The 27936-nt window shown below is 36.5% G+C and overlaps 1 protein-coding gene across 4 annotated transcripts in view; it reads left to right on the plus strand.

Annotated features, from left to right (window-relative positions):
• The first annotated feature begins 652 nt into the window (after positions 1–652).
• Positions 653–27936, plus strand: part of LOC127628368 (paired box protein Pax-7-like) — a 62999-nt gene continuing 35715 nt past the window's right edge. The window contains exons 1-5 of one of the 4 annotated variants that reach the window (XM_052105073.1): positions 653–1067; positions 2170–2405; positions 2664–2808; positions 3095–3223; positions 26082–26278. In XM_052105073.1, the coding sequence (XP_051961033.1) occupies positions 983–1067; positions 2170–2405; positions 2664–2808; positions 3095–3223; positions 26082–26278 (792 nt within the window). In that variant the 5' untranslated portion in view covers positions 653–982. The remainder of the gene's footprint in view (positions 1068–2169; positions 2406–2663; positions 2809–3094; positions 3224–26081; positions 26279–27936) is intronic. The other 3 variants (XM_052105075.1, XM_052105074.1, XM_052105077.1) reach the window with 3 other exon arrangements.

Here is a 27936-nt window from a genome sequence, read left to right on the forward strand (position 1 = left end):
CGAACAAATATTGGTTTTAAATGTTCAAGCCTTCAGGCTAGCATTAACATAGCTATCGTTATTAGCTTGTATACTTTTAATTAAGGAACTCAATATAACAGAATACATCAGTTAGAAGCCTCTGCCTTAATATTTGTTGTAATCAAAGAGCTGAAAAACTAAAGTTTTTGTTCTGTGTAAAAAATATATATAAATATATAAATCCAACAGAATTTTGGGTTGCACAATTGACTTTGTATGAAGAGGCTAATAAATACAAATAAATAAAATAACAACAATAATAATAATACTAATTGCTTGGTATTAAATAAAACATCTAAAAAAAATTGCTATTTTTATTTTTACTTATAATTAGGCATATTCATTTTATAGTCATGATCGATCAGATGTTTTGATTTCTACTCTAAGACAATCTCATGGAGTCAGAATGAAAAGCTGGGCACTCTTGTGCGTGCATATTTGTCTTACCCTCTGCTTTCTGTGATTGGTCGAGAAGAAGAAAAAAAACTTACTTGTTCCCCACCATGGCCACATGAATAAAAGACGACTGCGAGAGCCTATCGGCGTGCGCGACACCCCTCCTACACCGCGCGCTAAAGTTATCCACTCCAACTGACTCCAACCCCTAAGCAGACTTTGTCATCCAAAACTATCAGACCTTTTAAGAAAACACTGCAAAGAATTAAGTAACCTTTGTTCACTCGAGAGCATTTGGAGTACCCCTATTTGGCGCGCGCTGCATCTTGTTTCTGCAGTAGTTGTTTCGCTCATGACCCCCACGAGAGGACAGAAGTGTTTATCTTTGTTTGATTTGTTTTGGAGGTTTCACATCTCCTCTAAGGTCTGGTTGGATATTTTTTTATTTTCCACTTTTTGAAAAAGAGGACTTCAGTACATTTTTAGTCAAGCAACACCAAGTCTGGACTTGCTTTAGCAGTTTAAACATCAGCCTTATTGTGCCTCGTCAGTTATTTAAAGTAGAATGTCATCTTTAGCGGGAACAGCACCACGAATGATGCGACCGGCTCCTGGACAAAACTATCCCCGCTCTGGATTCCCACTGGAAGGTTGGTTGGACAAGTGTAGGACAGCCTACACTATTTATCATTTATAATGCAATTTGATGGCAAGTCACAGGCCTACAAATTAAGCTTTAATTCTTGGCTGAGATGTTAAAAAATGTTGTAAACAGTTAAGTACAAAGTTCTCAGCTGTATTTAGACCATGTGTTCGCAATGGCCGAATTGACTTTTCGTTATCGACATTTATTTTATTTTTTTAATAGGCCTATACATTCGATTTTTTTTACTTTATCACATTTTGATGGCCAATTCAGTGCAACAGATAAAAACAAAAACATTTCAAAATGCCATTTTGTTGGCCAGACAAGGTTCGTGTTTAAATGGCTCAAATAAACTCGCAAACACTACGCCTGCCTGTCACTGTAGGATTTGTTGAAGTGGTCCAGTGTCGCAAAAGAAACTAGATTGCATATCAAAGAGTTATACCAATATTTGAACAACATGAGTGCGAATAATTAAGCAGGACGCGGCTTGTGAAGGCCGAAAGAGTCACTTAAAATAAATCAGTTAAATAACGTTATCCCGGAAAAAATTTATAAAATAAATAATAATAATAATAATAATAATAATAATAATAATAATAATAATAATAATAATAATAATTTGCAGCTATATATATACACACACTTTCTTGGCTTGTTAAAAATAGCATTTTTTTCTTCTTCTTCAAACTAACAGAAACAGCAATTGTTGGTGGATCTCAAGATGAGTGAGAATATTGAACAACAAGCCAAGAAAATGTATAATAGGAAGACCACCAATTAGGCTATATAGTTGTATTAGCCTTTTGGATATATATTTTTGTTATTTTAATCAGTAGACCTATATTTTAACACAAATTATTTAGTTAGCCTAGAAAGTGATATTCCACTTTTTTCTAAGTGCTTCTCTGGTTCTTGATACAGGGCTTGGTTAAAGAAACAGTATGCATTATTTGGATGATATATCCAATAATTTTAGAAGATTTTAGTTTGTCTTTTGAAAAAAAGGTCGAACGCATTTTTAAAAGAGTCAGAATGAAAGAAATCTGAAGTTTTAGCGAAAACTAGCCAAAGATAGATTTAATTCCGGTTTCTTTACCGCACAGTTTCAACTCCTCTGGGTCAAGGTCGGGTGAATCAGCTTGGCGGAGTATTCATCAATGGCAGACCTTTGCCAAATCATATCCGCCACAAAATAGTTGAGATGGCTCACCACGGCATCCGTCCATGCGTGATCTCCCGACAACTTCGTGTTTCCCACGGTTGTGTGTCCAAAATCCTTTGCCGCTATCAAGAAACTGGTTCGATCCGTCCTGGAGCAATTGGAGGAAGTAAACCCAGAGTAAGTACATTATTATTAATAATATTATTATTATTTAGTAGGCTACTATGTCATGACAACGACAACCTCCGGACATATTTATAGTATTTTCAATAGAGAAAAGCAAAAAAGTAAGGACAGGTTATTTAGCATGAGCAAGTTAATATAGGCCTACAGTTTGTTCTAAAATGTATTCTGTTCTGTCTTTTCCCATCTCCCATACTCTCTTTTTATCGTTATCTTCGTATTTTCTCTATACTTATCAATTAAACACAAAAGCAGGTGGCAACGCCTGACGTGGAAAAGCGAATCGAAGAATACAAGCGCGAAAATCCTGGTATGTTCAGTTGGGAGATTCGGGACAAACTTTTGAAGGACGGTGTGTGTGACAGAAGCACAGTTCCCTCAGGTGAGGCCTCATCTGGTAAGCAGCCCCCTTTTTTTAATCATGTCAATATTTTATCACATGCATCTCAGACGTCCAGCGCAATTTCTATCAAACATTTTGGACATAAATGAATAGATTTGAAAAGAAAATGAATTGCAATTGAATTGCCCATAACTACATTTAAACGATAATATAGGCTACTTTTTTAATGTATCTACCTTATTTACGAAATATTGATGTTGTCTATATTATTATTATTATTATTATTATTAAAGTCCTATGTTAACATTGTCGTTTTATTGTCATTTACTTATACCATCAGTAAGTTCTATTAGCCGGGTTCTCCGCGCGCGGTTCGGCAAGAAAGACGACGAGGAAGATTGTGACAAAAAAGATGAAAGTGGGGAAAAAAAAACTAAGCACAGCATTGACGGAATACTGGGAGACAAAGGTAAATCAATTAAATATTCTTCTGATTGTATCGTGCAAAATACACCTGACAGCTTGTATAAATAAACGTTACACATGAACTATGTTAAGAAACTATGTGTTTGTATATTAAATCGGTGTGCGCTCTATGTGTCCATGCTTTCAAACGCTTGCAGTTAATCTGCCTGTTGAACTGCCATTTACTCATTTGATTTAGTATGTATTTATATTGGCCCTGACGGGAGGTATTTAGGCCTTGATCTATTTGTAGCTACAACAGACTCATTTGACGCTGAGAAACGGTAACTGACAGATGACCGATGTGGCAATCAATATCAATTACAACCCATAAATTAAACGTTGCCCTCTGGTTCTCGCGATAATTCGGCACGCTCATTCGCACATTAACAGACCTTTCAATCTGGCACGGAGTGAAGAGTATTTCCAGTAACAATATTGTCATTGAGACTATAATATTGTTATTTTTATTGTAGGCTACACTGTTATAAAATATAGCAGTAGAGCAGTAGAGTGTTCATATATATATAGGCCTATATATATATATATATATATATATATATATATATATATATATATATATACATATATATATATATATATATATATATATATACTATATACAGTAAGTATATAGTATATATACTCTACTGCTCTACTGCTATATTTTATACTATATATATATATATATATATATATATATATATATATATATATATATATATATATATATAATTCTGGCAAATATATAATATAATATATAATCTATATAATATAGCAAATGTCGACAGCGTAATGGTGTGCAAAATTTCCTAATATTTTGGTTGGAAAAAGAAGAAATCATATTGTTTGCATAGGCTAGTAAAGCAACATTACAAAACATTGCCGTTTTTGTCCTATAGTCTTTTTTAAACTTGAAGATGAACTTCAGTCCAAAGATCTCTGCTTCATTGAAGCTCTTCTGGAGCAAAGAATCTGTGGTACAAAGAAAAGCCTAAAAGCAAGGTTTCGAAAGAAGGAACGAACCCGTCCTTTCACATTTAAAACTCCGTAAAGGGAGGGGGAAAACTTAACAAAAGGCTAAGAGGGGAACTATAGAGAGATAAATTATTCAATACACCCTGCTGGTAGATAGTTTTGTAATATTATGGAATCGTCTGTTGGAATAGAATGAGATTTGGAGGGTGCAAAATGTTTTATTCTTGTTTGAAAATGCCCACTGCTCTTTTTGGAATCACTATTGTGTTTCTTAGTTGACGTTTAGAGAAGTGGTTTAGAGGTGGGGTTCGTCGTTATGCTTATGTTTTTTCAACATCCGTTATTCGTTGAGAATAGGTCTGTTTTAATTCAACCTCATCGTACATTTAAAACAACAGATTAAATGTCTTTTTTAATTGTTTGCTACTTACAACTCTGTACACAAGTTATTTAAAATGTGTTTGGTGTTTGTGCGAATGTGTGCGTGCGGGCATAAATAACACGCCCTTATAACAACCTCAGTGGACAGGCGTTGAGCTCAAGGTCTGCGCCTGCGACTGACACAATTCAGAGACCAGCAGGAGCCACGGCGAATGGATTACGAATATACGAAGTGACAATCCGTGATTAGGAATTTCTGCCACTGCCCTATATCAATTTAAAACACAGTAGGCTACATAAAGAAAAGTCATATTTCAACTGATGCATGGATGTCTGCCAGGGGACTTCAGCCCTAACATTCGTGTGCATATGAGAATGTTTATTGACATTTTAAGCTTTCAAATTCACTGCACATTTGTCTTACATTTTGTCATTCATACGTATTTTGCACACTTTAGCTGTACGGTGTCATGCAAACGTGATGGAGCTCAAAAGCAATCTTTTCCAGACTTAAAAAGATTTTTTCTCCGGGGTTGTTTCACTTGATCATCCGACTGGCATTTAATAATGTTAAGACTTATTAGAGTTCGTAATGAAAACGTGTCTTTTGAACAAGCGGCCGTGTTGGAGATGGGTGTAATAGCTCACAGGCATAGTAGAAACTTATTTATCCCAATCAGCTCTTACTCGCCGAGTTCCAAGCACAACGTTATTTTGAAGGGGTTTAAAGCAGATTAAATTGAGCCCTTTCTTTCTCTTCGCTTTCATCTTTAAACGGCCCTCACTGCCTAGACTTCGGCACAAATTCATGAGATTGTACGTTTTGCTCACACTTGTTAGGGATTGGTTTATTTTGTATGATTGTTTTAGTGTATTTTGTGGATTATTTTAGTTGATTTGACGCACAAACTGTATATAAAAAAAAAAAAAAAAACTCTAAGCATACGATTTGTGGACAAATTGAGATTGTTTTTTTATTACTGTGGGGGTGAAATTGACCCCTGGCTTCTTAATTTAGCTACAACATGCTGATTGTTCACAATCATGCAGGTTTAAAACACAAGTTGTGCTATTTGTTATGTGATCCTTTTGAAATGAGCTAAAATGCTGGGCATGTCCCAAAAGCATATCCTGTCATGATGTATTATTGTATTTAACGAATTTAGCCTTTCTGTGCTGATGGCTGTGCTTTTATATTGAATGTTCTGAAATTCACTCTCCGTTTAAGAACACGTAGTCTTAAAACAGAGAGCTTCTTGGACCACGTTTTACTCGACCAATTAACATCTAATTTGACCAGAGGAAAAATAAAACAAAAACAAAAGCAAAAACAATCGTTGGCCAATTAATGGAGATTTACTGATTCTCCGTTTTACATCTATTGATTTAAACAACTAATCCCACAGAAGACACCAATTGATACCTACAACCCGACGGATTACCTGATTTTATTGGTAGATTAGGAAATAAAAAGGCAACCATGGCTCTTTCGACTCTTTGGCGTCATTAGACTCTATGACTATTAATTAACTCGTTAATTGTGAAGTGACCACTGTGAATCTGGCTGGAGAACAGGAGCAGATTCAAAACGAGGCTTTCATCACAATATTTAGAGAATCATGAAACAAGACAGACACATCGAGGAAAATCGAATGAGTGCCTGTGACGGAGATATACCGCCGCCTAATGAGCAAACCTGTTTCGAAAATACTGTAAAAGATCAATTTTGAGGAGAAAATGAAAATGTTGTCACCATGTTGGCATGCAAATAGATCTCAGGTATTTGTAGAAAAACTAAAGTTATATTTGAGAATTTGAATTAAGTCTCGTTTGAAAAAGGGACCATAGAATGAGTCAGGACACCACTTCAAACATATATTTATATATAAAGAGAAAGAGAGAGATAGAGAGAGAGAGAGAGAGAGAGAGAGAGAGAGAGAGAGAGAGAGAGAGAGAGAGAGAGAGAGAGAGAGAGAGAGAGAGAAAGAGATTTAGTAAAAGTATGGGGAAGTTATTTAGCTATTAATATTTTTTTTCCCCCTCAGGCATCGAGAGTCACTCCATATGCACTTTCTCGCAGCTATTTGGCTGGGCTGAAATTGAGGCAGACCCAAATGTTGGGAAGAGATAACACAATCATCAGAGCCGCGGTCCTGCGCTCTGCGTCAATGTATTAAACTCGGATTAACCTCCCCTTTCCCCACACTGCTACCCAACACATTTCGTTGGAATTTTGTGGAGAGGGAGTTTTTTATTTGTAAAGAAAATATATGAATAAATTATTATTATTATTATTATTTTTATTGCGCTCTTATTATTATGTATTTCTTCAACTGACAAATTAATACAAATATGTCTTATCATTATAGAAATTAATTACAGTAAAATGGAAAATGCACTGTTAACCCATTGTAAAAAGTTTTTGAGTTACCTTAAGGAGTTATTTCTACTCATTCTTATTAGATAATAGTTTTGGCTTAATTTAGATATTACCACATCAATTTTTAAGTTAACTGACAAAACATTTTTACAGTATTAAGCTTATGACGAACAGAAACAATTCTACTAATTTAGAAGTATGACGTAGTGTAGAGTGTGTTAAAACAATCTCTTTGCAAGGACATCACCTAATTATGAGACTATAGGCTACTAATGTGAAATGTACTAATCCAGAGATCATGACACCAGAGCAAATGTATGTGTCAACCGCGTTGACTCGTGAAACATTTGCAGTTTAACTGAATTACATGCTAACTTTAGTCCTGTACTATGATGAGGAAATTATTTTTCAAACCAAGTTAATACGAAATAGTCTAGGTCTGAACCAAATTATTATTATTTATTTTTTTAATAATGTCTTAGGGTTAGGTATTGGTTTTGGTATTGGTTAACGTATATGTCTTTACGTCTTTAACGTCGTTATATTTAAATAGTTTATTTGGATTATTTATTGACGCAAGACGTAGTTTTAGTTTATACCACTGAAAGAGCGTATCAACCGAATAGAACATCATCGGTCAATCAAGTGCGTTAATCATTTTGAAAACGCACTGCTTTGAAAACGCGTGTTCTTGCACAGAATATTAATATGCAATTATTTTCAACAGCTTTGCTGACCTGTTAACCTGGGGCGGACCCTGTAGATGCCATGAAGTGGATTTATTGGGTTTTTAGATGTTTAAGGGAGAGAGGAAGATGACAAAAAAGAAAGTAGGTGCAGAAAAGTAGAGGCGTTTTGAGGAAATTGAGAGGCTTATAGTCTTTGATCCATGGGTGCTTTTTCTTATCGGAAACATTTGTGGTGACACTACGACAATGGCAGCTCATCATATTACAGACTGCCAGTACTACTTTCAAGACGGCCTGTCTATTAATTAAAGTATTTCTTGCCATGTGGGACAAGGACTATCTTAGTGCACATATTACTATGCGAATGGCTTTTTGGATCTCTGCTGCGTGTTTTTATGGGGACAATCTCCCATTTCGGCCTACTTAGTGATATTAAAAAATTATCTGTAAAACATGGGGATTTTTTTCTTCACATATAAAAAGGGCATAATCCTTTTGCACTCAAGAACTTTAAAGATCCCCCGTCGTTTACGCCAAATATAAAATTAAACCTCAAAAGGTTTCAATTAAGCCCTTATCAGGGCTGACATGGAATACCTGCAACCTGCATGATATTTAAAAAACTGTCAAATTAGATGGTCAAAAATTCATGTCATTCACAGAGATTGGCACTGTGCTGTAGAGTGTGGGGGTGGGCATCCTGTTTGAACAGAAGAACAAAACGAACAAACGACTGGGGGAAACTCCTGCTGACACTAATACAAGTATTGGCCTCCGGGCTTATGTCACAAAAGTGTTTTGATGCACTGGACTCGCCATCTCTTTAGTGATGTACTCTGCCCCATAAAATTGGAAGCCGTCGGAACTCTTGGTGACCCCAAATAAAGACTTAATTGGGCCAAAATTAGAAATTGGTAGATAAAAAAATCATTTAACATATCAAGAAACGAAAAACAAAAATAAAAATAGGGCATATGGCATATAATTTTATGTTTAAATATAAATGTATATTGCAATAATCAGGCTATCTAAGAAGCTGAGAATAAAAACAACAAACGACTAAATGTATCTAAGGAGCATCAACTGATAAGAATAAATATCTTGGTATAGGCCTACAAAATAGATTTACCAAATAAAGAATACGGAATTAACGGCAAACATAGACTGGCTTACTATTTAAATAGACTATGTAATTGCACATATTTATGGGTGTTCAATTTAAGGAAACCTTCAACATACGACTTGACTTGTTGATTTTGATCTTATTGTTCGTATCGCTTTCAAACCAGCTTTAATGGCCTCTTTGGGAATACAAATATACGAAAAGAGGAGTTCCCAAAGTGGAAGAGGGGGGTTTGAATTGGGGGAATTGCTGCCCACTCCTTTACCATGGAGTATTCAGTAGCCATTCCTTAATCCTTCTTTCATTTTAGCCGACAAATGCCAAGAAGTGTCTGGAGACCCAATGGGAGGCTGATCAGCTAACAAAAGGGAATCCTTCCACAAAGCAGTAGTGTCAAACGTGGTTAAGGACACTCATAAACAGAAAAGAAAAGTAACCTCTGGACAGTGTTATAGGTATAAAATAGCCAGTGGTCAAACTTCTAGTTACCTATTTGGAAATGTACTCAAGCAGACCTAAATGTTTAAGTACCACATGAGAACAATTCTAAAGTAAAAGTATTAAAGAAGCCTAACTGATATTAAGCGTATAGAAATAGTCCGTGTTCAATACAAGTTAAGCTCAATCCACTGCAACATGTGGCATAAAGGTGATTACCACACAAATTAATTTAGATTCGTCCCTCCTTTTCTTTAAAAAAGCACAAATCTGGGTTACAGTGAGGCACTCACAGTGGAAGTGAATGGGGGCCAATCCGTAAAAAAAAAAAAAAAACGGAGAATCAGTCACAAGACATAAACAAAATGTGTGATAAAAGGATTTTAGTGTGACAAAAACACTTACTAACCTTTTCTGTGTAAAGTTATAGCAAAAAAAAAAAAAACAAACAAAAAAAAGAGAGATAAACTTTACAGCTCTTGAGTTTTAACAGAATAATTAATGTATACGTTTTTATAAAATTACAAGCTTCATTTCTGCTTTAAACCTTCCAAAAATTGGCATCATTAAAGTGCCCCACTGTACCCCCTCCCCTTTTTTTTTTTAAGAAAAGGAGGAACGAGTCGAAATAAATGTTTGTGTTAATCAACTTTATGCCAAATATTGCAGTCGAATGAGCTTAACTTGAATTGAACCCCGAATATTAATTTAAGAAAAGTAGCCTACAAGTAAATTACTTTAAGTGTGTTAATGAATTTCTTCAGGTTATATTAGTTTTGAAACGTCGTTAGTATTTCTAAGTTCATTGGCTGGGTTTTCCGAAGCACTAAATTGAACGTTAATATCACTTAAGTAGTAGGCTACTTATTCTCTAAGACACTATCCTTAAAGCATTGTATGTAAATATTTCGTAAAAACGTTCGTAAATTAACGAGAGATTTGAAGCACTCTTAAATCCATAAGTGCAACTTTAACGTGTCTTCTCTCATCTTTCACCGTTTATCAAAGAAAATGGGACATTTAATAAATTGTATATAATATATTGCATATAATATTTTGATCTCTGGAAAGACATTGTAAACTATTCCAGAGGATCAAAAGTGTTGAAAATCGCTTGATCGCTAAGAAATCAATGACAAATGACAATGATCAAATCGACGTGATCTAAATGAAAAGACACGTAATACAGTATGACGTTATATTGGCCTTCTATGATAAGCATAATTGTAATGGTAATAGAAAGATGACATGTTCTTATTAAACAGATTATTTAAGAAGACATACGTGATTAATGTGACCATGCAGTTTAAAACTGAAATAAATATGACTAATAACTCATTACAATTAGGTTAACAAAGGAGATTAGAGTGAGAGTGTGCAATAAGAGATTCCTCTCTCTCTTCCTCCTCCTCTTCCTCCTTCCTCCAATGGATGTTTCAAATTGGCTGGCCTGTAGTCGTTTTACAAGGCAGTAACAAATTGCATGCTGCATTATATCAGTAAGGCTTCAAGTAGGCATACACAGTGCCTTGAACTCTAACCAGATGATCTATTCATATTTAGACAGGTCTATGAGTAGTTCTGATGTCCATCATTTTAATCCTGTTCTGTGTGCTTTTGTTCAGTTTCCAGCCAAAGTAGCAAAACGTGAGAGAGCCCTTTGTGATTCACACTACATGCATTTATTGCATAACTTTCATTAATCTCTATAACTGAGCATAATTACATCTGAAACTCTGTCTTACTATCATTATTTCTTTAATTAAATTCTAATATTGCAATTTGTAACTGTAATATTTAATACGTTTCGGCACCTCTACGAGGTTACAAACGACTTCCATGTTTGTTAATATTTCCACATTATTATCATGTTGAGAAGACAAACTCCTGGACATACTGACCAAAGTGATCAGCACCTTTGGACAGGACAGCTCCTGTAAGGAACCACTTAAGTTCAACTTTATAAGATCGATCTACGTGCTGGTTTGGGAAACAGGCATTACTTCATCAAAAAATTATGAGCGACATTAGTTAAAATGATCATAAATGCTTATGTTGCAATGTTATCTGGAAACCCAGCCAATATCAATTACTTTCTAAACAAAAACAGATTAAAACTTACATGAACAGCCTCTTCTCTGCTTAGATTAAAGTGACAAAACACGTTGTCCGAGGTTCCTCTCATGATTTGTATTAAAAAACGAATCGTCTGCTTTTTGAACCGATTTGACTGATTTTAAAGAATACAATTCAAAATATTAGACTCAAACGATTCGTTTGCAAATCGGCCATCATTAATGCCAAGCTGTGTGCAGTTCACATTTGCAGCTGCATTTTTTTGTTTGCTGCACTCAGTTGCAAAAGTAACAAAAGGGTCGGGAGAAATGTATTGGAGTAAAAGTATTACTTTTCTATTCAAAATGTGAAGTAAAAGTGAAAGTCAACAGAAATATTTATATTTGAGTAAAGAAATATTCAAACTGTACTTAAGTACAGTAACGAAGCAGGCCTATGTGTAGTTCATTACTATACACCTCTGCACAACCTCTTGAACACAAATGTAAAAATGCATAGGTCCAAATACTGTATGTGTTTGTGTAAATGAGAATTTGTTTAGGGATTGTTTATTCACTGCAGGTGTTTGTGAACATCGGCTAAATAGACTCAATCGATATAGAGTTTACGTATAAAAAAAAAAAAAAAGAATATATTATATGTGAGTATATTTTATGTGAATTTGCAATTATTTTGGGGGGAAAATATCTCTGCATGAGTAGCCTATTGTCCGCAATTCTTGCTTATTTGTTTAGTAGTAAAAAGGTGTGAGGTTTGATAGATACCTACTTTTTGTAAAGGAAGTGTATCACATTTGCATCAACAGTTTGCATTTAAAACACTATTTAGCCTATATATTTTTTCCTTTTTATTTTTAACAAGCTTAAAAGTCTTAATTCAGAATCTGTTAATTCTGTTCACTGTTTCCCAGAAGATAGAGCCTTAAGTAGCCTTTTTGAATTTGAGCATCTCTGACTAAAATCCCATCAAGATTTGTGTAATGGAAGCAATTAATTAACATTTAGCTCATTAATTACTGTATGCACAAGTCAATGGTTTCAATGTGCACCTTTTTCAGTTTTATTTAAAAAGTCAAGTCTTCCATTCTTCTATTAATTAACTTTTGGTCCCTTAGTGGTTTGCTTTTTTGTTTGACCAAAAATTGATCTGGTGTCTGACAGCCCTCATTCCTGATTTAAAAACAGTCACTTCAAAAGGCAGAAAGAAAAGGGAAAAGGGAACCGTCTGTTATTTTGTGTCTTTGGCCTCTCTGCGCTGCTATTCAGGCAAGTTGATGAACTCCTCCAAAAGTTTATTAAGAGGAGCAAAACAATGGAGTCTAAAGCTTTTAGGCAGCCAAAAGAGACAGTTTATAAACTAGCTGCTATTGTTCCTTAAAGGCAGATGCATGAATACCTTTGAATGGGTCCCTCAACCTGACACGATCAAGCTAGACAACAGCAAGTTAAAAGGAACGGCCTTTCTTTCTGCTGCACAGATTTGTATTTTTCTGCATTAATGTACATCTGCGGTAGGAGGGGTCCAAGCTGGACAAGCTCAATCCCAGTCAATACCCAAACCCACAGCCTTTGGGCTGTTTGAAGTAAAGTCCAATGTTCTGCACGCCCTCAGTGGGCTGCAGGTGTCACAAGCCTGAGAGAAATATGGTAATCTAAGTGCACGAGAAAAGAGTCGCCCTCCTTTTGACGTTTTAAACAGAGCATTTTCCAAGTGAATGACTTGAAATTGGCTGTTGTAGGGTTTGGATTTTGTCTTAATGCAGGCAATGGGATTTACTGGGCCTCCATGTATAGGTTCAACATTTTCAAAATGTAGACAAGCGACATGTTTAATTTTTCAACTTTAAAGCCATCTTTGGTTACATAGTACTGCATGCTTGGAAAAAATTTGAAATAATGTATATTTTAAAATAATGTGTAACAAATTGTATTGCTTTATATGCTCATTTGCAGTTTGAAGAGCATAATATAAAAATGAAGAAGAAAGAAAAAAATGTAAATTATTTAAACTGCTTTGTGACACTTCTTGTCAGTGTCCAATGTTCATTTAATTTGAAACTTAAATAGTCAGTTTAGCAAATATAAAAGCAGATATTTCTCACCATATAGAATCAGGAGAGCATTCAGCTTCTTGTGTGAAATCAAAGTTTATTTGTCATATGCACAGATCACCGGGGCAGACCTAACATTAACAAAATGCAATAAACAAAAGCCCTCTTTTACTGGTGAGGTAATATGTGATCTCCCATCTACAAATGAAGTGTTTAGAGAAATGACCCGGGAGAGACAGGGATGCATATACAGTGGGTACGGAAAGTATTCAGACCCCCTTAAATGTTTCACTTTTTTGTTATATTGCAGCCATTTGCTAAAATCATTTAAGTTCATTTTTTTTCCTCATTATTGTACACACAGCACCCCATATTGACAGAAAATCACAGAATTGTTGACATTTTTGCACATTTATTAAAAAAGAAAAACTGAAATATCACATGGTCCTAAGTATTCAGACCCTTTGTTCAGTATTTAGTAGAAGCACCCTTTTGATCTAATACAGCCATGAGTCTTTTTGGGAAAGATGCAACAAGTTTTTCACATCTGGATTTGGGTATCCTCTGCCATTCCTCCTTGCAGATCCTCTCCAGTTCTGTCAGGTTGGATGGTAAACGTTGGTGGACAGCCATTTTCAGGTCTCTCCAGAGATGCTCAATTGGGTTTAAGTCAGGACTCTGGCTGGGCCATTCAAGAACAGTCACAGAGTTGTTGTGAAGCCACTCCTTCGTTATTTTAGCGGTGTGCTTAGGGTCATTGTCTTGTTGGAAGGTGAACGTTCGGCCCAGTCTGAGGTCCAGAGCACTCTGGAAAAGGTTTTCGTCCAGGATATCCCTGTACTTGGCTGCATTCATCTTTCCCTCAATTGCAACCAGTCGTCCTGTCCCTGCAGCTGAAAAACACCCCCACAGCATGAGGCTGCCACCACCATGCTTCACTGTTGAGACTGTATTGGACAGGTGATGAGCAGTGCCTGGTTTTCTCCACACATACCGCTTAGAATTAAGGCCAAAAAGTTCTATCTTGGTCTCATCAGACCAGAGAATCTATTTATCACCATCTTGGAGTCCTTCAGGTGTTTTTTAGCAAACTCCATGCGGGCTTTCATGTGTCTTGCACTGAGAGGCTTCCGTCGGGCCACTCTGCCATAAAGCCCCGACTGGTGGATGGCTGCAGTGATGGCTGACTTACTACAACTGTCTCCCATCTCCCGACTGCATCTCTGGAGCTCAGCCACAGTGATCTTTGGGTTCTTCTTTACCTCTCTCACCAAGGCTCTTCTCCCCCGATAGCTCAGTTTGGCCGGACGGCCAGCTCTAGGAAGGGTTCTGGTCGTCCCAAACGTCTTCCATTTAAGGATTATGGAGGCCACTGTGCTCTTATGAACCTTAAGGGCAGCAGAAATTTGTAACCTTGGCCAGATCTGTGCCTTGCCACAATTCTGTCTCTGAGCTCTTCAGGCAGTTCCTTTGACCTCATGATTCTCATTTGCTCTAACATGCACTGTGAGCTGTAAGGTATTATATAGACAGGTGTGTGGCTTTCCTAATCAAGTCCAATCAGTATAATCAAACACAGCTGGACTCAATTGAAGGTGTAGAACCATCTCAAGGATGATCCGAAGAAATGGACAGCACCTGAGTTAAATATATGAGTGTCACAGCAAAGGGTCTGAATACTTAGGACCATGTGATATTTCAGTTTTTCTTTTTTAATAAATGAGCAAAAATGTCAACAATTCTGTGTTTTTCTGTCAATATGGGGTGCTGTGTGTACAATAATGAGGAAAAAAAATGAACTTAAATGATTTTAGCAAATGGCTGCAATATAACAAAGAGTGAAAAATTTAAGGGGGTCTGAATACTTTCCATACCCACTGTATAAATGGCAACAGGTGCTACTGCTGGATACTTCAGTTGGTGAGCTTAACCAGAGCAGGACGAGAGGCAAAGCAAAGAGAGGACCAGATAGAAGTTGGAGGATAGATTGTGTGGAGTCTATAATTGGGGATATTTGTTTAATTTGTTAGTGTTCACAACACAGATTTTATCTTTGTTTTGAAAAGATCTTGTTTTGAAAAAATCTTGTTAGATTTTTACTCTAACAAGATATCATGTTATCTATTCATTTATATAATGAGTTACTATTTACTATATGAGGACAACATAAAAATAGCGAATGTTTTGAAAACACACATTGCTGTCTTTTTGGCTGGAGAAGTATATTTACGTTCTCCTCTGGCCCGCAGAGTCTGCTTAGACATGAATAAAAGAAATGTAGTTTTGGCCTGAAATGTACTTGTAACTGAATGATATTCCTATTGTCAGCTAAGAAAACAAGTCTTTCAGAAACAGAATGATGGGCACAAACAAGCAATTTCAATGTTGTAATCACTATTATCATTATTTGGCAAGTTATACTGCTGGACATAAGATAACACGATACTTGTTTTAATGTTTTATGCAATTCAGACTTGATGGATAGCTCTCCATAAAGTTTTTAAGGAACTTATGATTGTAAATAAATACCTTCCTTCCAGCACAATGTTAAAGGAACAGTTTACCCAAAAATGAAAATTCTCTCATAATTTACTCACCTTCCTGGCATCCCAGCTGTGTATGACTTTCTTTCTTCTGATGAACACAAATTAAGATTTTTTGAAGAATATTTCAGCTCTGTAGGCCTATACAGTGCAAGTGAATGGGTGCCAGAAGTATGAAGCTCTAAAAATGCACATAAACACAGCAAAAAAGTAATCTATAAGACTGCAGTGGTTAAATCGATATCTTCTGAAGCTATATGTTAGGAGTGGGTGCAAACAGATCAATATTACAGTCAGTTTTTTACCATAAATTCTCCTCCTGCCTAGTAGTGGACAATATGCACAAATAATGCAAATCACAAAAAACTAAAGATGAAGAACTTAAATATTGAACAGTTTCTCACCCACACCTATCATATCACTTCAGAAAATATGGATTATACAACTGGAATCTTATGGATTACTTTTATACTGTGTTTCTGTGCATTTTTGGAGCTTCAAAATGTTGGCACCCATTCACTTGCATTGTGAGGACCTACAAAGCTGAAATATTCTTCTAAAAATCTTTGTTTTTGTTTAGCAGAAGGAAGAAAGTCACACATCTGGGATGGCATGAGGGTAAGTAAATGTTGAGAGAATTTACATTTTTGGGTGCACTGTCCCTTTAACAACATTGTGATTTAACAACTTAATCCATTAACTTGATGAATGACTGATGAAATCACCTATTTGACCTTTGTTGTTTTGGTCTTGGGAAATAGTCACTTAATGATAGATTAGTGATTGCTTGGCTATGACAATTCAGTAAAGTTTGCAGATTCCATGAATTCATTTGTGTTTGACACAAGGTTAAATGTGCGTAAAATGCCTTTGACCTTAAATTTATAAAAACCTCTCATGATTGAAGTTGTGTGTGTCATTTCCATAATATGCCTCAAGAATAGAAATGCACAGTAAAATTGTAGCCAATTTAGATGACAATAGAATCTTGGCCCATGTAATAGGTAACAGTAATTAAGTGGGGAGAGTAATTGTGCCGCATCAGTCCTGTGATTAGTGCCGAACATCATGGTCCAATGACTTAAAAATCACCATCAGCCCACGCTACTTATGGCCATAAAATTTCCCATTTTATGCTCTTTAGCGGCATCACCCCGAGAATTTTCATTAGCTTTATTTATATGTGTGTTTTGCACTTGCACAAAGACAATAAATATGTTCCTAGAGTGTTGCAAATCAGAAATTTGCTCAGATTTTTTCCACCAACTTAAATTGTGAATGTGCTGGGCAGTGAGAGAGCTGCTGAGGGGCCAGGCAGCTGTGAGGGAGTCTACCCGCACCCCTCTACGCAGGCTTCAAACAGGGCACTTGTCGTACATTTTTAACTAATGGGCTTATTTATGCAGCCATTGTCAGTTTCTCTTCAGGCTACTCTTTCCACATTGACTTTTTTCTCTCTCCCTCCAGTATACAAAAGCAAGTCCTGCTGGCTGTTTTTTCTTCTTGCATCTGTTGATATGAGATTTGCCTCAAACAACTGAACTGGATTTGTGCTCTGTTCTGGTTGAAGTGTTTAGTTCTTATGGGCCCCATTAAATTGCGTTAACAGGGTCAGCTCGTAAAGACATTAGAGCACCTCATTTGTGTTAAAGGGTTGCTTTTCAATGGGCTTCGTTTTGACCGACTGCCAAAGAAGAGATTGCCTCTTCTTTAAGAAGCACTATGTGGATGCATTTCACATAACTTTTTCTTCATCTGCGATTATTTATCTTCTTTTCTTTTCAAAATAAGAAAATGCCTTTATTATTATTGATTTATTTTCACTTTTGGCACTCATATTTAAGCATTAAGCTGTCCACTTAGAGCTCACATTGATATCCTAAGATTTATTTCCCATAAGCTAAATCAGTGGTTAAATTGACACTCAGTATTTTTTGTTTATGCAACTGTTTCATCTCAAGAGGAGACACACGCCACCGCTGTGGGAAAAGCGGATAAAGGCTTTGCATTAAATAAATGGTAGTTTGCTAAGACATAAAGCCATGATAGCACAAACATCTTTTGTGAGGATGGAATTTAGTTTAGCTGCAGATTTACCCTCAATATTTATGAGAAAGGCCTCACAAGGAGTACCATATAGTTCTCTAAAAATGTACCTTATTGCAGTAATGCAAGGGAACTGTGGCCAGTTTTTTTCAAAAAGAATTGAATTGCTGTTCTTGAAATAGTTATTTAACTCTGTACACCACAATTGTGTAATTGTCTTTCAACAGATTTAGACCATTTTAAAAGTTTACAACACAAAGATAATGGAAATAAACAAGGGCAGCGTGTTTGTGCATTTTGTATCAGATCTGCTTGGTCTTGTCTGTTGTGTGAAGCTGTTAGTCTTATACACACCAGATTCTTGCTCCAGTTGAAATTTGCTAAAGGTGGAGGTATGCTCATGTCTTTTGGTTTTCTCTGACACACATATTAAAATTTAATAATAAAAGGCATGCTAGTTTAAATGGCTGATTTTGCCATCTTTCTCACCTTTTAGATATTTGATTAAGTTCCACGGTTCTGATTGCTTTTGACCTCAACTAGTGAGATCTCAATCCCATGAAATGAAAACTCAACATTAAAATAATGAATGAGACTGGAAGTAAATGGACACCTTTTCAGTTTCTCACAAAAACTGAATTAGAACTCTTTCCAGCTTATGTTGACCAAGTTAAGTCAGCACTTCCTACTAAATCGACTGCACTGCACATATCACTAAAAGGATTTTCCCCCTGCTAATTGCCTACAGATATTTTAAGAACCATTTCTGAGTCTTTCTTAAATAGCGGTGCAGTGAAATTAATTTAATGCAGCTGAACATATTTGATATTCATATTCACATTTTGAGCGGATCTAGTCATTTCAGCAAAACATGATTTCTTTAACAGGATGTCTGAAATTGTTAAAAAGTAGGTCCTATTACCCTAACCTTCAACTGTTCATAGTTTTCACCTGTTGTTTAGCCTATCTGTCATTAGTGATAGTTTCATTGTCAAAACACTTTTTCAATGACCACATTCCAGAACATTCAAAACCCAAGAGACACAAGCCATCCTTAGCACCCTCGCCCTCTCTCTCTGTGCAACCTCTGTACCCTGCCCTTAAATGGATTCATATTCAGGCAGCATTTTCCAGTGGCGCTTGGGCACTCAGAGTCAATATGTCAGCATTTATTGATGCCCCACAGAGCTGCACAGGGTTGTCAACCCTCTTTTCAGGCTTAAATGGCCCCCTAAGGTGCGTCTTCTATTGGGCCTGAAAGGCCATGGAGGCCCCTGAGTCTCTCTGTTGTTTAAGGTGAGCACACTCTCACACAGACACAGCAGACAAAAAGCCCGCTGAGCCTTCATGCACATGACAAGACCTATAAAAGAGCATCACCCATCACCTTTCCTTCACATCTTCGCTCTCTTTCTCTCAAATGTTTTTCCATACTACAAAAAGAAAGGAGGGCTAATTGTTTGTTGTGGGAGCCAGAATTATGGAGCTTTCCCTCCTTTTTCGCTCTGTCGCTCTGTTTTCATCTGTAGCCACTTCTTTTAAAGGACATTCTATTATTCCATGGAATTAATGAACATGGAGTAGAAAGTGAATTGGAACAGAGCATGTTTAAGCAAATATACATTGTATTTAGATTTTGTATGCAACCTCTGCCTTTATTCTGAAACATATCTGTGCTTGGGAATCCCACATGGAAAGAACCTATATAAACATATATGTTTTAATATAGGTTTTGATATAGGTTTAGAATATATGTGACATATATAAAATTGGTCGGTTTCCTATATTATATGTACATATATGCACATATAGGTACATATATGTGTACACATATGTCTACTTATATACGTGCATGTACCTATATAGGTACATGTATACGTGCATATATGTACACATATATGGACGTATACATGCACCTATGTTTACCTATATATTAGTAAAATTATTAAAATCCATAGCTACTAGGCAACATAAATAATAGCCCAAAATGTAGAAATTTACATTATTTATTTACTTACGAACAATCAAAAAATAGTACAAGAACAAAAATAAGACAAAAAAATGAACAGAAAAAAAATACAATTAATCTTGCTGATCTTCTCAGCTCCGTGAGCTTCGAATTGATTTTTTTTTAGTTAGTTCTTAGTTATTGCCTTGATAATAGAAAATATGAGCTAGGCATCATTTATGACAGTTGCCAAAGTGAGATATGAGCTACAAAATGACCAGATCCTGCCATGAGCTATATAGGAGACATATCTTGTATGCACAAATAGGGCTTATATGTGGATATAAAGAAGCAATACAGGAGACCTATATGGCCTGTATATGCACATATATGCACCTCAATGTTGCCTATATGTGGCATATATACACATATATGCAGCATATATATTATCATATATGTGCATATATGCTAATGCAGCATATATGTGCATATAAACTGCATATAGGTTTCAAATATGCGCATATATCCTCATATATGTTCTTTCCATGTGGGATATTATGGTAAACTTTTTTTTTCTTTCTTTAAATATTTTTTAAAGTGCTATAACAGTAAAGTAGTAGGAAAAGTTGTTGAAACACAATGAAAAGTTATTGAAACACAATATGAGGATCATCAGTTTTTTAGCATTGCCAAGTATTTGATTTTGATTAGTTTTTGGAATAACCAAAACTATTTAAATGCATTGCAACCATGTGATGCTCTATAAGCCAATCTTTGTGCTAGCACCCTCTTTTCTTTTGCTCTCCGAAGAGTTGCTTTACACCAACAAGTAAATAATGGCAGGAGAGTCCTGAAGTCAGAGTGATTGCTCAGAAGCAGGTGAATGTGTAAAACATGGGATTCATATTTATAATTATACAAATGATCAAATGCAAAATAAAAATAGCCAATCAAAAAAGCTTTAACAACTATTAGGTGGCTAATAACATTAGGGTAGAGTTCCACAAACGTATACTCTGAAGGACAGAACAGCTTAATTTGATGACCAACTTGTCTTGTTGGACCCTGCCATGTTTAACACCACACAAATGAGTGCAAATTTGTTGGAAACAAGGAGGCCAGTTGTGTGCCTTAGCTAATTCTTTACACAACCTGAGTGTAATGTTGTTTTGAGTGCCAGTTCTGATGAAGACAAATGTGTAATGTTTGCTACCATGCTAAGCTTTGTGGAATGTGCAGCTGTGGAAAGAAACTTTACCCCAGGCCCTTTAGCTCTTTACACAGGGACTGTGGCAGGAGAGGTTAGAGGGAGAGAGAGCAAGAAAGAGGGAATGAAAATGAAAAGACAACAGAGATGAGAAAGAGGTCTGAATGTGACCATGATGATGAATATCCCATCTGCTCATTGGTGTTGTTGTCTTCAGGGACGGAAGAGAAGAGCTTATGCTGGGTGGTCATGACTACTCTTTGGCTTTAGTCACTCTTCATCCACAGCGGTTAATCACTGTCCTGCATGTTGCCTCTCTCAAAGACTTTTATGCCCAGCTGTCAACAAAAGCTAAGTCAGATTGTCTGTATAAAGCTCCGTGAATCAGTTCAAAACTGTACATCGATATAGATTACTGGCTACTTATATTGGTTCAGTTTTACTGAAGGGCTTTTAATCAAATTCATATTCTAGATACAGAACATTAGGGCTATTCTGTCCTGATTAACAGACTTTGATGTTTAAGTGCCATAAATCAGGTTGGTCCGATGAGGCACATTCACTCTTAATAACTCAGAGACAATTTGAAGTTTGTAATAGATTTGGGTATGCAATAGTTGTCAGACCTTGTCACAATGAAAACATTGCTCATTTACTGTCGGATTAACTTGCTCAGAAAATCATGTCTCTGTGTTTTTGCATCATGTGCCTTTCGCTCAAAAAACATCAAATTGAACAATACCACAAACCCCGGAGGAATACATGAAGAACGGAATAATGCGTTCACAGGAAATCTTAATTAATCACATTTCATCAACATCCCATTAACTTTTTAATAGATTTAAAAATGTCATCATATTTTAATTGGGATGTTCATGTTCTATCCTGATTAGTGGTTTGGCAATGAACTCTGAATTAAATGGCAATGTTTTTAACGACATATATAACATACTTTGTTGCATTTATTATTATTCAACAGCAAAGATCCCATCCTGAAATTTGTCTGCTCCAGGCCATTTGAGAGAAAATGTGTCTTACTCAATTATGTTTATGCTGCAGCACATTCGACATATCTGGGTATTTGCCATGATCACATTTTTGTGATGGGACCTAGCATGTCATTCGTGGGATCTCACAGAGACAAATATGAGGTCAAGGTTTATACACATATCTGCATCTGCTTCTGTTTCATTTCCATAATCCTAGCTTCATTATAAAGAGTAGGAGAGAGAGAGAGAGAGAGAGAGAGAGAGAGAGAGAGAGAGAGAGAGAGATGCTGACCTTTAGCAAGAGAGTGCTGTCAAACTTATTCTGGTTTTATCTGTCTGTGCAGGGCTGGATGAGAAGCAGCTTGCGTGTTGTCTGTTATGGCAGCTAAATTACATTGTAATTGTTGTGACGAGGGCAGAATGGGATGTGGCAGAATACATACTCATCAGTCATGCATGCACAACTGCATCAAGCATCTGGCCTTTCAAACTGTGTTGCTTAGATTTGTCCCTCTGATTTTAATTTATCTGTCCATAGGAAAGAAAACAGGGGGAATGTGAAGCTGTTGATTACGGACCTCTGGTTTTCAAATAAATCTGCTCAAATAATAGACTCTTTTCACTCTTTTTACAGACTGTGATGATGCATTTCTGCCTTAATTTAGCAGCGGAAATCTAGCATTTGTTTATAAACAGTATATATTATTTGATGTATCATTTTTAACATTCTTTTTGTTAAACTACCCTGGCATTAGAGGAATATTCCGGGATCAATAGAAATTAAGCTCAATGGACAACATTTGTGGCAAAATGTTGATTACCACAAAGACTCGTAGTTCCTTTTGTCAAAAAAAAAAAAAAAAATCAAATTCAAGGTTACAATGAGGCACTTACAATGGAAGTGAATGGGGCCAATTTTTTGAGGGTTTAAGGCTGAAATGTGAAGCTTGTGATTTTTTAAAGCACTTATTATTTTGTTAAATTTTGTGTATTATTTGAGCTGTTAAGTTGTTAAAATCATTGTTTTTTGTGTGTATTTAGGGTTTACTACATTACGTCGTAAGGGCAATGAAGTAAAAAATCTGATATAACTTTACACAGATAAGGGATTTTATCACACAAAAATCATGTTTACATACACTGCTAATGTCTTGTGGCTATACTTTTGAAATGTTTGCCTCACTGCGACCCAGATTTTTGCATTTTTTAAAGAAAAGGAAAGACAAGCCAAAATAAATAAATATATATTTTTGGTAGTATGTCACAATAGCTGTAGATTGAGCTTATCTTCTGTGGAACTCATAATATTCGTTTATTAAAAAAAAAAAAAAAAAAGACTATTGCAATGGTGTTTCAATCAATTTTTAAAAGCAAAATTCCATCTCTTTCTAGTTTTTCTCTTTTGGAAAGTCATGGAAATGTAAAAGTGTATTTTTTTTTCTTTTTTAGTCTCTGTTGGAGCAAATTGGAACACAAAAATAGTATTTGTTTTGGTATCCCATTCACCTCTGTAGAGGTTTACCCCAGTATAGTTTACTTCCACATTTTAAATCAAGAAATGTGAAAAGAGTCCAGCAAAAGCAGGGCTGGATATAGTTTGATTTTCCTATGCTTTTCAAGTCTAGCAATATAGGGGAGAGCAAATAAATTTCATGTTGTCTCTGAAATGTAAGTCCCGGCAACCTCTATGTTTTTACCAAAGTGTCAGGATCAGGGGAGAATTTGGGCAAAATCTTAAAAGAACAGGCAAAGGAATTGATTTAATTAATTCGGCCTCATGTCCTACGGCCACATGTAATCCTTTGAGAATTCCTGAGCATCAGCTCTGGAAGACAAAAAGACATCTACCAAAGGACTCCTCAAGTGGCCTGTAATGAGAACCTCTCTGTAATCCCATAATTCCTCGTTTAATTAAAAGACAGAACTGGCCTGGATTCGGAGCTACTTTGATGTCTTTTTCATTGCTGTGCTTCTGTTTGTAGGTTATTTTTAGAACCTTTTGTCCAGTTCTTAATCCACACAAACAAAAACACACGAACAGTGACTAGCAGTCATATTCATACCATAATCTGATGTTGCCCTTAGTTTGGATTTGCTGTAATGACCAAACCAATGTCAAGGTTGTGAGTGCCAATGTAAAAACACAAAAAATTAGAAACATGAATGAACTACAAATAATTTTTTTAGGTGACTTTTTCTTTTCAAAATCATTCAATATTTGTAATATGTTCACATACTTGGATCCAAGCTTTTTTGTTACTCAGCCAAAAGTTAGGAGTTTGTGTTCCTCCTTATTGTCCCCAAAGGCAATAGTGTGGAATCAAAATGGTCAGAAACAGAATCTGTTGTCAACACAAGTTCTACTGTTGTGCAATTACCTCCCAATCCCTCTTATATTTCACCTGGCCTGAAAAACCAGTTATTGCTGTATTCAGGATCCTTTTTTAAGGACCCTATTAAAGATTGGATGTTTAGGATGTGGGATGTATGTTCTGAAGTTCACTGCTGATATGTTTGTGGATTGAAAGCTCTGAGCACCATTTGGTTGGCTTCTATTCAATACCTCTCATTCAAATGCCTCTCACGCCTTGGGCTATTATACCAGAGCTGTCTGACATGGAGGCAGGGCAGAGTGAATGAGCAGGAAGTGCCATATAAGGTCATGTCCATCATCTCCTCACCAGATTAATTAAACTGTATCATTTGTCACAGTCATTTTCCCCTGCAGCCTATGGGCAGATGGCTCTTTTAAACCCTGGTCTAGGCCTCTCCTGAACTCTTCTCCTGCTATGTATTTCAATGCTAAAACTGGCATGAAGAATAATGAAATAATAATGATTATTAAAGAAAAGGTGTTTTGGCCAAGGGTTCTGGGTTAAGAGAGAGAGAGAGCGGGGTGGTGAGGGAGAGTGTAAGCTCTCACGGCAGTGTGCGGTGTGACAGCCTCCACTGTGGCAGCAGTCGGCCCACAAGGTTCCTCTATAATCAAGCGTGTTCAGAGGGGGCAGTCTTGGATGCCCACACCAGCATTAGCAAATAAGTAGCCTAGGTTCAGCCATCACTAATGTAGAATTGCTTCAATTTATTGAGAAGTCATGGGCTGGATTAAGGCCAGTGTCTACAGAGCTAGTCCCCCAATGTTGCTGAAGGGATTTTTAGGGATCAGCCCAGTGCCAGCCATACTGGAAATAAATAAGGAATCAACTCAAATTATATGATATAAATGTTCTAAAAGATCTTCGCTGCCATAGGTGGAGAAGGTGGATGATTCACTTCCAGTGATAGCATTGATCCATCTATTTTTTCTTCCATATAATGGAAGTGAATGTTATAATTTGAATAATTTAGTGACTGTCCCTCAAAGCAAGGATGAGCAAATGTTTACTATTCACCAGTAGACTTCTTTGCTTGAAATAACACCTACACACCTCCTCTTTGCATCAGATCAGATTTGAGCTCATTCACTCTTTATCAGTATACCCACAACTAACCAGAAATTAACAGAAAATGCTATAGATATCTGCAACTGACATGACTGTGCTTGACAGATAATCCACCGTGTTATAAACATGCTGAGAATATATTGCAAATGCCATTTAATGAAATGAACCCAGTAATATACTGGAATTATTTACATAGTGCCAGTTTTGTTTGGTTTTAGTGGAGAATACTGGTACAGGGATCGCTAAGGTGGTCTGCAGAGATTAACTCCCCCCACTTTTCCTCCATTGCCCCAGGGCCAGCTGGGATGTGTGCTGATGTGGGATTGTATTTACAGGAGCCTCGCTGGTATAAATAGCCATGCATTGAAATTATATTTGCTTGAAAGCCACACACATTCACTCTGACATGCACACATGTCAAAATCAGCAGAGTACACGAGAGTATTCAAAACAAGAGAGATTTATGGTCGGCTTGTCTCACTGGAAAAGTACAATAGTTACCTGCAACTTATGTAGCAGTGTGCATGATACACTCTGACTCAGTTTATTCATTCTCTGTCCTCTTTGATAGGTCGAATTGATGATGGCTCCGACGTGGAGTCTGAACCGGACCTGCCCCTGAAAAGAAAGCAGAGGCGCAGTCGAACCACCTTCACAGCTGAGCAGCTAGAGGAGCTGGAAAAGGCCTTCGAGAGGACACACTACCCAGATATCTACACAAGAGAAGAGCTAGCCCAGAGAACTAAGCTCACTGAGGCTAGAGTACAGGTACAACACCTCTTTAAACTGCAATTTCCTTTGCATTTAGTTAAACATGGCTTTAAATATGCATTAAAGCCACATATGAATTAAGAAGCATAATTCAACAGTTAGTTCCGGTCCTCCAATTTGATTGATCAAAGAGTGCATACTGTATTTGTATCACTCTGCATACTGTGTTCCTTGGCAGTGATCATGCTTTGATTTCTTTTGGAACTATTTCCGTTGGTGGAGCAAAAATGTATAAAAAAAAAGTATATATTGTGTTTGAAAGTGTAAGCCAATAACTTCTTGTTTGGAGAACTGTATATAAGCTGTAAAAAAAACACTGTTTCTCTCTCTATTGGAATCGTGTGAGGCCTGCGGCCTTGTGCTTATGGCCCAGTCAAAGCCATGCTGATAAGCAGTACAACATCATTGTTGCTTAATATTGAAATTTCTTAATTACCTTCAACATTCTGTACATAAAGATTATTAGTGCTTATTTATGCAGTTTACCTAGGTCCGAGAAAGGATACTATACATATGACTGATGCTCTGTGTTGGAGATGTTGATGACATTTCAGTCAAGTGTTCAGCTATAAGTTCTATAGAGCTCTAATGTCACTAGATCTCTTGGACTAAGGTCCTCTGATTGATGATGCATGTAACAGTGGAACAGTTAATCTCAAAGAGAGTCTCCTGCCAGCCATATCTCAGTGGATGTCCATGAAGACAGAAAGATGATCAAGTGGCTAATATGATGGAACTTCCTCTGTTAACTTGCATTTAGATGAAAAGTGTTTGAACCCCCTTGAATTTGTATTATTTACAATTACAATTAAAGAAACTAATAAGCTTGAACAAAACTCAAGTTTTGTAGAAGAGCAGCATAAAATACCAAGCTGATGTGGGTCATTTTTGTGGCAATATCTTCACCACACAGAATTGGAAATATAATGACTGGTTAAGCCAATGTTGCTGTGTTGGGCTGGTTGGGATGCTCAAACAAACAGAGGAATGTTTTGATTTACACTTTTTTGAGGAAATCAACCTACAAAGGGCTGGGATATGAGAAAGTATTTTACAATTGAAAAAGAAAATACACACTTCTTCTTAAATTATAACACAATTTTGTAAATAAATAATCTCAGGGACAAAATTATATCTCTAAATCACTAATCTACATAGAGGCCCAATTGTTAGCATCCAACTCATTTAGTTTTTTCCAGAACTAACAAACATCTACACATAAGGGGCCTCAGTATTGTCCTGCCTCCACCACTGGTCCTGACAGCACGGTAACCATGTGGATAGTTGAAAAAATGAGAGGGAAAATATAGTAGAGTTATGGCAGCAGCTGTTGGGAGCAATGGGAGGGGGGCAAAAAGAGCGAGAGTGCATTCCTGATGAATTTCTCACTTCAGCTTTTGGATGGGATGTTTCCCACCACTTTCAAGCCCACCACTGCCCCTTGTAAAATTTGCTGCATATCAGAGAGCATCATACACTCTCTCCTGGGAATCCCTCTCCACCAGTAACATTAATCAATCAAGAGCTTGTAAAAGATATGACCACTTTCTGTGGCCCTGCAGTGGTACAGGCTTGAAGACTTTAAATACTAATGGTCTTGATGTTAAATTAATGTAAATGGCCTGTATTAAAAGAGTGAAGGAGGAGCAACTATG

This window comes from Xyrauchen texanus, chromosome 35, assembly GCF_025860055.1.
Source record: "Xyrauchen texanus isolate HMW12.3.18 chromosome 35, RBS_HiC_50CHRs, whole genome shotgun sequence".
In the NCBI taxonomy this organism is placed as follows: domain Eukaryota; kingdom Metazoa; phylum Chordata; class Actinopteri; order Cypriniformes; family Catostomidae; genus Xyrauchen; species Xyrauchen texanus.